The sequence below is a fragment of the Arachis ipaensis genome, chromosome B07, assembly GCF_000816755.2.
Source record: "Arachis ipaensis cultivar K30076 chromosome B07, Araip1.1, whole genome shotgun sequence".
Lineage (NCBI taxonomy): Eukaryota > Viridiplantae > Streptophyta > Magnoliopsida > Fabales > Fabaceae > Arachis > Arachis ipaensis.
In genome coordinates, this window is record NC_029791.2 from 117,443,238 (window position 1) to 117,454,961 (window position 11,724).

Here is an 11,724-nt window from a genome sequence, read left to right on the forward strand (position 1 = left end):
ATGCAACAGAGGATGATGCGCAGACAAGAATGATGCATGTCTAGCCCTAGCGCAGGCCATGAGCTCATGTGTCGGTTAGCACCTGCATTCCTGACATTTATCCAGTCACGAGTTCACGATTTCCCGGATACGATTTTCTGTTCAAATAAATGCGCATATAATTATTAGCAGCTCTATTGAGATAACCTCTACTTTCTACTCGCAGGAAATATATACTCTTGGGAACAGAAAATTACTCTTGGGTTGCCTCAGGGCAATAGATAAATAAACAAACATCTCTTGGGTTGCCTGAAGCAAGAAAAAATATCTCTTGGGTTGCCTTAAGCAACAAACAAACATCTCTTGGGTTGCCTCAAGCAACAAATAAGTTTTTAATAAGTCCTCTATTCTTAGTCTCTTTACTCTGCTCTGATTTCTCCGTTTAATATGTGTACTTAAAGCTTATGTAAATCTCGGTATGAATAGTTAGCCTGTCCCAAGTATAGGTTCATTAAGTCTATACTAAAATATTTTAACTTTTCATAGTATACTAAACCTTAGTCGCAATTCTAGGACTAACTAGGTTGCCCTAGTTCGTTCACTAATCTCTGTTTGTTTTTCTGTTATTAAAACTTTACAGACTTTTCTTTGGTTTTTATCTTTTCTTTAACTTTTTATCTTTGCGTCGCTAATATATTTTTACCACTCCCTAAGTGTTTTATGAAGGTAATTATGAGATTCTGCACTTAAAATTGTCTTTCTAAAGCTTTTACAGAAAACTGCCTTTTCCGCATTATTTAATTATTTTTATTAAAAAATTATTTTTAATTAAATATTATTGTTTAATATTTTATTATTATTTATTATTTTATCATTAAATTTTCGAAAATTACCTTATCTTTACCTTTAACCTTTAAAATTCACTTTTTACCACCCGTAACTTTTAATATTTCTACTTTTACCACCCTAACTTTCAGAAAATACCAAATAACCCCTTAAACACCAAAAATTTTACTTCCTTGCCCTTTTAAAGATCTAAAGCCTGTTCTTCATTATTCTTCATCACACTCAAAGTGTTCTTCATGTTCTTCGTAAATTCTTCAGATTCTTTCTCTGTTTTTACCCTTTTTTAGTCTTTTCAGCAACCGATTTTTACTATAATTCATAATAAATTAGCAGCCACTAAAACCCCATCTTTTATACATGTTTTCAACACAAATTAAACCTCAATTTAAGCCTAGGATTTCGTTTTTCCAGCAGCCCCAAGAACATGAACTCAAAGCTTGAATTTTATTAAATTTCATCAAAATTTCACCAAATTTTCACCAAGAATCAATCATATATGCAACCAATTTTTAGCACATCCAAATCATACAATATTCACACAAATCAAACACAAATAATCAAGATTAATTTCGTGACACCCTACCTGATTTTGCTGCTCCTAATTCAGTTAGACTTTCAGGTGGTCCTTAAGCACTTTTTCCTCCTAAATCACATCAAGAACAACTTCAAATCGAAAAACCCTCAACAAACCAAATCTCACCCAGAATGTTAGGGAGGTATTTCCTACCTTAGAATTTCTGGAAACTCACGTTTCTTGGCCCTCAAGTCAAGTTAAGCATGATTCCTAAGGAAGAACATCAAGAAAACACATGTTTAAGCATGTTTCCTTGAAACCGAATCAAAAGAGAGATAGTGTAGCCAACTCACCTTGATTCTAGCCTTGATAAGTCATATGATCATGTAGAGAAAGAAGAGAGGATCATTTTGGTCGGATTGGAATTTTGATTTGAGTTTTAGTTCAGCAGAAATCAAGCTTTGAAGATTTAGAACTAAGAACTTTTCTCTCTTTTTCTCTCTTCCTATTTTCGGCCACAAAGTGAAAATGAGCCAGCCTTGGGGGTTTGGGGGGTGTAGGGTGAGTTGTGATTGGTTGGCTTGGAGGTGGATTAAAATAATATTAAAATATCTCAGGTGTATAACTACTAAAACTAGATGTATCGGAACACTTGCAAAAAATCTCTAAAAATTATTTTCTGAGCTACTAGCATAAATGACACTAGTAAAATATTTATTATGAGAATAAAATATGTATAATAAGGCCTTAGCATTGCTAAATTCATTAGAGGGTGCTGGTGCTAAGCTGCACTAATAAACTGTGAACCCGGTTAAACCGATTTTCTATTTCTAACTAAAACTGACCAGGTAAGCTTATAATATTATTCAAGAAGCTTCTAATACTTATATAATGATAATATTATCCTATTATCTCTCTTCTCTCATGAATCGAGTCTGGTTCGTCAAACTGAGACTATTTACGTAAAACTGAATTAAAACTCCTAACCGATACGTTTCAAAAACTAGGTTCTTTATCACTGCGTTATCAATCTTGCCTCAAAAAGGTTCTAGCTTAAAGATGACATAATGACAATGAGGACTGAGATACTTGATGATATATCAGAGGTTCTCCCCTTATTGATCCTCCGGAGTTCTCCGTATTTTCAGAAAAGATAGATCTCGCGTACTCGAAAACCGGGGTTCTTACATTCTACCCTCCTAAAAAAAATTTTGCCCTCAAAATTTCAGTTACCTAAGAATAGATGCGGGTAATCAGCTCGCATCTTATCTTCCAGTTCCCAAGTGTGCTCTTCTTCTCCTCTTTGTCCCCAAACAACTTTAACTAAATGAACAGTCTTGCCTCTTAGCTGCTTATCACTTCTTTCTACGATCCAAACTGGTGATGCTTGATATGTCAAATCGTTTCATAACTGTACTGTCTCTGGTTGTAAAATGTGACTCTCGTCGGGAATATATTTCTTAAGTTGCGAGACATGAAAAACATCATGAAGATTTGACAGATATGGAGGAAGGGCTACTTGATAAGCTACTAGACCGACTCTTTTAAGTATTTGGAAAGGTCCTATGTATCGAAGGTTAAGATTTTTAGTCTTAAGGGCTTTACCTATTCCAGTCGTCGGGGTTACTTTAAGAAAGACATGGTCTCCCTCACTAAACTCTAAGGGTCTACGTCTATTATCGGCATAGCTCTTTTGACGGCTATGTGCTGTCTGGATCTTCTGGAAAATCCCCTTTATCTTCTCAGTAGTTTCTTGCACTAAGTCTGGATGTAAGACACTAGCTTCCCCGTCGTCATTCCAACACAATGGTGTCTGACATCTTCTTCCGCAGAGAGCTTCATATGGTGCCATCCCGATACTTTGTTGGTAACTGTTGTTGTAGACAAACTTGGCCAACGGCAAATACCTATTCCAACTGCCTTGGTTATCCATCACACAAGACCTTAGCATGTATTCTAATGTCTAGATGGTCCGTTCTGATTGTCTGTCTGTCTGAGGATGGTATGCTGTACTCATGTGCAATTCTGTTCCCAACACTTTCTGGAAAGCTCCCCAGAATCTGGAAGTAAACCTCGGATCTCGATCTGAAACAATTGACGAAGGTATCCCATGCAATCGTATGATTTCTTGAATATATATCCATGCCAGCCTTTCTAAAGTTTAGTCAACTTGAATCGGAAGGAAGTGCATTGACTTTGTCAACCTGTCCACAATTACCCAAATGGCATCGTGTCCTGTTGAGGTCCTTGGCAATCCCGTGACAAAATCCATAGTGATCAGCTCCCATTTCCATTGTGGTATTTCTAAGGGTTTCAGGGTGTCATCTTTAAGCTAGAACCTTTTTGAGGCAAGCTTGATAACGCAGTGATGAAGAACTTAGTTTTTGAACCGTATCGGTTAGGAGTTTTCATTCGGTTTTTCGTAAATAGTCTCAGTTTGACGAACCGAACTCGATTCAAGAGAGAAGAGGGATAATAGGATAATATTATCATTATATGAGTATTAAAAGCTTCTTGAATAATATTATAAGATTACCTGGTCAGTTTTAGTTAGAAATAGAAAATCGGTTTAACCGGGTTCACAGTTTATTAGTGCAGCTTAGCACTAGCACCTTCTAATGACTTTAGCAATGCTAAGGCCTTATTATACATATTTTATTCTCATAATAAATATGTTATTAGTTTCATTTATGCTAGTAGCTCAGAAAATAATTTTTAGAGATATTTTTGCAAGTGTTCCGATACATCTAGTTTTAGTAGTTATACACCTGAGATATTTTAATATTATTTTAATCCACCTCCAAGCCAACCAATCACAACTCACCCTACACCCCCCAAAACCCCCAAGGTTGGCTCATTTTCACTTTGTGGCCGAAAATAGGAAGAGAGAAAAAGAGAGAAAAGTTCTTAGTTCCAAATCTTCAAAGCTTGATTTCTGCTGAACTAAAACTCAGATCAAAATTACAATCCGACAAAAATGATCCTCTCTTCTTTCTATACATGATCATATGACTTATCAAGGCTGGAATCAAGGTGATTTGGCTACACCATCTCTCTTTTGATTCGGTTTCAAGGAAACATGCTTAAACATGTGTTTTCTTGATGTTCTTCCTTAGGAATCATGCTTAACTTGACTTGAGGGCCAAGAAACGTGAGTTTCCAGCAATTATAAGGTGAGAAATCTCTCCCTAACATTCTGAGTGAGATTTGGTTAGTTGAGGGTTTTTGGATTTAAAGTTGTTCTTGATATGATTTAGGAAGAAAAAGTGCTTAAGGACCACCTAAGGATATAACTGAATTAGGAGCAGCAAAACCAGGTAGGGTTTGATGAAATTAATCTTGATTGATTGTGTTTGAGTTGTGTTATTATGATATGGTTTGGCTGTGCTTGAAATTGATTGTTTATATGAGTGATTCTTGTTGAAATTTTGGTGAAAATTTGATGAAATTTGATGATATTCAAGCTATGAAACATGTTCTTGAGTGCAGCTGGAAAAACGAACCCTAATCCTTAAATTGGGGTTCAATTTGTGTTGAAATCATGTGGAAAAGATGGGGTTTCGGTGGCTGCAAATTTATTATGAATTATGGTAAAAATCGGTTGTTGAAAAGACTGAAAAACGGGTAAAAACAGAGAAGGAATTTGAAGAATTTACGAAGAACATGAAGAACACTTTGAGTGTGATGAAGAAAAATGAAGAACAGGCTTTATATCTTTAAAAGGGCAAGGAAGTAAAATTTTTGGTGTTTAAGGGGTTATTTGTTAATTTCTGAAAGTTAAGGCGGTAAAAGTGGAAATATTAAAAGTTACGGGTGGTAAAAAGTGAATTTTAAAGGTTAAAGGTAAAGATAAGGTAATTTTAGAAAATTTAATGATAAAATAATAAATAATAATAAAATATTAAATAATAATATTTAATTAAAAATAAATTTTTTAATAAAAATAATAAAATAATGTGGAAAAGGCAGTTTTCTGTAAAAGCTTTAGAAAGACAATTTTAAGCGCAGAATCTCATAATTACCTTCATAAAACACTTAGGGAGTGGTAAAAACATATTAGCGAGGCAAAGATAAATGAAAGATAAAAAGTTAAAGAAAAGATAAAAACCAAAGAAAAGTCTGTAAAGTTTTAATAACAGAAAAATAAACAGAGATTATATTAGTGAACGAACTAGGGCAACCTAGTTAGTCCTTGAATTGCGACTAAGGTTAAGTATACTATGAAAATTTAAAATGTTTCAGTATAGACTTAATGAACTTATACTTGGGACAGGCTAACTATTCATACCGAGATTTACATAAGCTTTAAGTACACATATTAAACGGAGAAATCAGAGCAGAGTAAAGAGACTAAGAACAGATGACTTATTAAAAAGTTATTTGTTGCTTGAGGCAACCCAAGAGATGTTTGTTTGTTGCTTAAGGCAACCCAAGAGATATTTTTTGTTGCTTAAGGCAACCCAAGAGATGTTTGTTTATTTATCTGTTGCCCTGAGGCAACCCAAGAGTAATTTTCTGTTCCCAAGAGTATATATTTCCTGCGAGTAGAAAGCAGAGGCTGTCTCAATAGAGCTGCTAATAATTATATGCGCATTTATTTGAACGGAAAATCGTATCCGAAAAATCGTGAACTCGTGACCGGATAAATGTCGGGAATGCAGGTGCTAACCGACACATGAGCTCATGGCCTGCGCTAGGGCTAGACATGCATCATTCTTGTCTGCGCATCATCCTCTGTTGTATTCCTTTCTGTGTGTGATCTATTTCTTTATGTTTGTCTGCTTGTATGCTATTTTTGTGTTTCATTTTCTTGTATTTTTCTATTTGTGTTCTTCTTTCTATTTTCCCTCTTTTCTCTGTTTATCTTTAACTTCTGTTTACTATTTCACTGAATTTTGTTATCCATCTGCTAATTGAAAATGAATAAATGAACGTAAATAATAACCCCGTCCCTACTAAGAACTCCCCAGTTCTTACCCCCTTTTCTCCCTTCCTCCCCTTCAGATGGAGACGGGCATGGTATTCTATGAGTTCGAGGACCCTTACATCTACGAGGATCCAGTACATCACAGTTACTTCATTATGGGATTGGAGCCTCGTATTAGATGATATACATTACTTAATTGAGCTTTTCAACATCCTCTGTCTAACCCAACTTTTGACCCGATGCTCCTTATGACTTTCCCTTATCCTGGTTACATCCTGACGCACCTGGACATCTTTTTCCTGATGACCCCGGACACCCCGTACCAGCTTAACCTTTGAATGAGGTGGAACCTGAGCCTATCATTCCTGATGAGCCCGAGTTAGCTGGTGACTACGTACCTGTGATACCACCAGAGTGGGATTTTCCCCCTGAGCCGATCCCTGACGTTCCACAGCCTGATGAGCTGACACTACTAGACGGTGAGGTAGCTCCTATATATGTGAACGGACCTGTACTCGTGAATGGTTTTGTACATAGTGACAGTAGTTTTTCTGGTGGATCTGAGGGTATAGTTGTAGCTGCGGATGATGAGGAGGATGAGGATCCTGAGATAGAGATAGAGCAGGATGAGGAGATAGACGAGCCTCACGGTGATTCTCCGAACGGCCACGTGTAGATATAGTTTGATAGCAGAAGGCGCATTTTTTTATGACACTCTAGTCTGACATTATCTGTTAGATAGTCTCTCACTTGTGTTAGTACACCCGAGAGCTAGGAGCTATATAGTGGTTAGGCTAGCCTGGGCGCCAGTTTAACGACTTTTTGTATGGGCTAGGCCCTGGGAGTGTCGTGTATATATTAGCTACATAGGATGACGAGGATGTAAACTGACTTGATCTTGTGTAAACGCTACATGTTTTGTTATAGTGTACATGATGTATATTATCAGCTGTATTTCTATGTTTCTTTATGCTGCTTTTCTGTTACTCTCAATGTATGCTTGTTTATTTTACCTTATCACCCGCAACAAATAAAACAAAAAAAAGTTATTCGTAAAATTGGTATCGTTCTAACAAGGAACAGGCTCATATATTAAATAATAGTTAATAATTAGGAGGGATAAGTTAGTAACAATTAGCTTCTTGTATGACCATGGCATACTGGGAGTTGGGTCGTTACAATTTGGTATCAGAGCAGTTCGTTCCCAATAGACCCTGGGGAGTGGACTGACTGTGCTTTATTGTATACTCTGTTGTCTGTCTCATGCTTATAGGATATCTATGTGATATGTGTTGCATGATTGTCTCTGTGTTTTCATTCTGGGAATGTTCACACCTGACTTGAAGTGTTAAGACTGATCACCTTAATAATAATTGTTTAGTGTGAACAGGACCATGATGGGTTCACAAAGACGAGGCGTACGGGAAGGAATTCCTAATGTTAACCACGAGAGGGAACAGGAGACGTTTATGACTACCATGAACGCTGTAGCCGAGGCAGTGCGTGAGGATGCAGTAGCAGCGGCTAGAGCTGTTGAACGTCTTGGGGTGAGGAACGGGAATGAGAATGACAATGGAGAAGATAATGGAAATGATGAGAATAACTTGGGGCATTTCGAAAGACCTATGACCCTTGCGACTTTTCTGAAGGTTAAACCGCCTAAGTTTAAAGGTACACTCGTTGTGACCGATGCTGACAACTGGTTTCGAGCTATCGAACGATCACTGTGAGCATAGCATGTTGCGGAAGGCCAACACGTGGAGTTTGCTACTTATATGCTGGAAGGAGAAGCTGAACATTGGTGGCAGAGGATACAGCGACTGTTGCAACAAGATGAAGGCGATATTCCTTGGAATACTTTTAAGGATGAATTTTATAAGAAGTATTTCCCGAGGGCAGCTCGTGACGCTAAGGAGATGGAACTTATGCAGCTGAAACAGGGTAACACAACTGTTGCAGAATATGCCCGTAAGTTTGATGACTTGTGCCGTTTCTCCAAGATTTGTCAAGGGAATCCTGCTGACTTTGAAGAATGGAAGTGTTTGAAGTTCGAAAAGGGGCCTTCGTGAGGATCTGATGAGTTCAGTAGTTCCATTGGAGATACAAAATTTTGCTGAGCTGGTCAATAAGTGTAAGTTAGTGGAAGAATGTGCTAAGAAGGTAAGTGCCTTTAAAGCAAGTCGTTAAGTATTTCCACCAAGGAACTATAATAGTTACAGTTGGCAACCGCGAAGGACCAATTTCAAGACACCTGGTGTGCCACAGCGAAGGAATCCACAAGCTGGTAACGTTCCTGCTCGCCCTATGGGTGGAAATGGAGGTAGACCGAGGCAGGATAATGGTACACGACCTCAACAGGCGCAGGTGAATACTGCATGTAAGCAGTGTGGGAAGGATCATGGTAATAGACCTTGTCTGTTTGGAACATTCAAGTGCTATATTTGTAACGAACCAGGACATATGGCTAAGAATTGCCCAAAGAGGTTTACTCAGAATCCAGCGCGAACCCAGCAACAAGGTCGAGTGTTTGCCATGACTGCTGATGATGTTATGCAATCAGATGCCCTGATCCAAGGTTAGTGTTATGTCAAAAATCGATTTTTAACTGTACTGTATGACTCAGGTGCATCGCATTCCTTTATTTCTTTAACTGTTGCTCGTGAGTTGGGACTAGATTTCTCTGAGTTGAACTTTGATCTAATTGTCCATACACCTGCATCCCAAAATGCTTTGACTAGTTTAGTGTGCCTGCAAGTACCATTCACTATTAGGAACAGAACTTTTATACATGATCTAATCTGTTTGCCTCTATGTGGTTTAGAAGTTATTCTAGGATTAGATTGGTTGTCCAAGTATCATGTTTTCCTTGATTGCTATGAAAGAACTGCTGTTATTCTATCTGATAGTTTAGATATTAAACCAATTCTGTCTTATACTTTATATTTAAATTCTGTAAGACTTACCTTAGATGGAAGTGATTGTGAGGGGTACGTTCTGTTAGCGGCTAACTCGAATGATAGTGAACTAAGTTTAGAACGAATCTGAGTGGTAAAGGAATTTCCTGATGTTTTCCCGGATGACATACCTGAGTTTCCTCCTCAACGAGAGGTAGAATTCAGCATTGAACTAGTACCTGGAACCGGACCAATTTCCATAGCACCGTACCGGATGTCACCACTGGAACTTGCAAAATTGAAGAAGCAGTTGGATGAGCTACTTGGAAAGAAATTTATTTGTCCCAGTGCATCACCTTGGGGAGCTCCAGTATTGGTAGTAAAGAAGAAGGATGGTGGAATGAGACTTTGCGTAGATTACTGACAGCTAAATAAAGTCACTATCAAGAACAAGTATCCACTTCCATGGATAGATGATTTGATGGATCAGTTGAAAGGTGCAACTATGTTCTCGAAGATTAATTTGCGATCGAGCTATCACCAGATTCGAGTGAAAAAGTTAGATATACCGAAGACTGCATTTAGAACTCGATATGGTCACTATGAGTATACGGTTATGTTATTTGGACTAACTAATGATCCTGTGATTTTCATGGATTACATGAATCGTATTTTCCGTCCGTACCTTGATCAGTTCGTAGTAGTTTTCATAGACGATATTCTCATCTATTCGAAGACAGAAAGAGAGCATGAAAAGAGTATTGCAGATACTGAGGACTCGGAAGTTATATGCTAAACTATTAAAGTGCGAATTCTGGACAGAGAAGGTAGCATTCTTGGGGCATGTTATATCAAAGGGAGGAATTGCAGTGGATCCTTCAAAAATTGAAGCAGTAGTGCAATGGGAACCACCTACGACCATTACAGAAGTTAAGAGTTTTCTCGAACGTGCTGGATATTACCGGAGGTTCATCAAAGGGTTTTCACAGATAGCCTTACCTTTGACTTACCTTACACAAAAAGAAGTTTCGTTTGTCTGGACGGCTGAGTGTGATAGAAGTTTCAAGATGCTTAAGGAAAAGCTAGCAATTGCACCTGTATTAGTACTACCAAACCCGCAGAAACCTTTTGAAGTATACTGTGACACCTCTCACAAAGGACTTGGGTGTGTGCTAATGCAAGACAAAAATGTGGAGCCTTATGCTTCCCGGCAGTTAAGACCTCATGAACGAAATTATCCGACGCATGACTTGGAATTGGCTGCAGTGGTGTTTGCTCTGAAGATCTGGAGGCACTATCTGTATGGCGCTCAACTAGAAGTTTTCTCCGATCACAAAAGTTTAAAGTATATCTTTAACCAGAAGGATCTTAATATGCGACAGCGAAGGTGGATGAAATTTTTAAAGGACTATGATTTTTAGTTAAGTTATCACCCAGGGAAAGCGAACGTGGTGGTAGACGCCTTGAGCAGGAAGAATTTGAGTATCTCTTGGATGATGATAAAGGAAGAAAAGCTACTTGCGAAATTTAAGAACCTTAAGCTAGGTATAACTGAGACACCAAATGGAGTTTGTTTGGCGTGGTTGCATATAACACCAGATTTTAAGTTTAGTATTCAGTGAGCACAAGCACAGGATTCAGAAATGATGACGATACTGAGACGAATGGGAACAGAGGAACTAGAAGCTGTAAGACAAGATCGTAGCAGTCTCTGGAAATACAAGAACAGAATTGCACATGAGTACAACATACCATCCTCAGACAGACGGACAATCAGAGCGGACTATCCAGACATTAGAGGACATGCTGAGATCTTGTGTGATGGATAACCAAGGCAATTGGGATAAGTATTTGCCGTTAATAGAGTTCGTCTACAACAACAGTTACCAACAAAGTATCGGGATGGCACCATATGAAGCTCTCTAGGGAAGAAGATGTCAGACACCATTGTTTTGGAATGATGATGGAGAAGCTAGTGTCTTAGGTCCAGACTTAGTGCAAGAATCTACTGAGAAGATAAAGGTGATTCGTCTGAAGATACAAACAGTACAAAGCGGTCAAAAGAGCTATGCCGATAATAGTCGCAGACCCTAAGAGTTTAGTGAGGGAGACCATGTCTTTCTAAAAGTAACTCCAACTACTGGAATAGGTAGAGCCCTTAAGACTAAAAATCTTAACCCTCGATACATAGGACCTTTCCAAATACTTAAGAGAGTCGGTCTAGTAGCTTATCAAGTAGCCCTTCCTCCATATCTGTCAAACCTTCATGATATTTTTCATGTCTTGAAACTTAAGAAATATATTCCCGATGAGAGTCACATTTTACAACCAGAGACATTACAGTTACGAAATGATTTGACATATCAAGCATCACCAGTTTGGATCATAGAAAGAAGTGATAAGCAACTAAGAGGCAAAACTGTTTGCTTAGTCAAAGTAGCTTGGGGACAAAGAGAAAAAGAAGAGCACACTTGGGAACTGGAAGATAAGATGAGAGCTGATTACCCGCACCTATTCTCAGGTAACTAAAATTTTGAGGGCAAAGTTTTCTTTTAGGAGGGTAG

The 11,724-nt window shown here is 38.0% G+C and overlaps 1 protein-coding gene across 1 annotated transcript; it reads left to right on the forward strand.

Annotated features, from left to right (window-relative positions):
- On the forward strand, positions 7,661–8,335 carry LOC107607784. Its single transcript, XM_016309687.1, has 2 exons — positions 7,661–7,813; positions 8,003–8,335. The coding sequence occupies exons 1-2, from the start codon at positions 7,661–7,663 to the stop codon at positions 8,333–8,335; spliced, it is 486 nt and encodes a 161-aa protein (XP_016165173.1).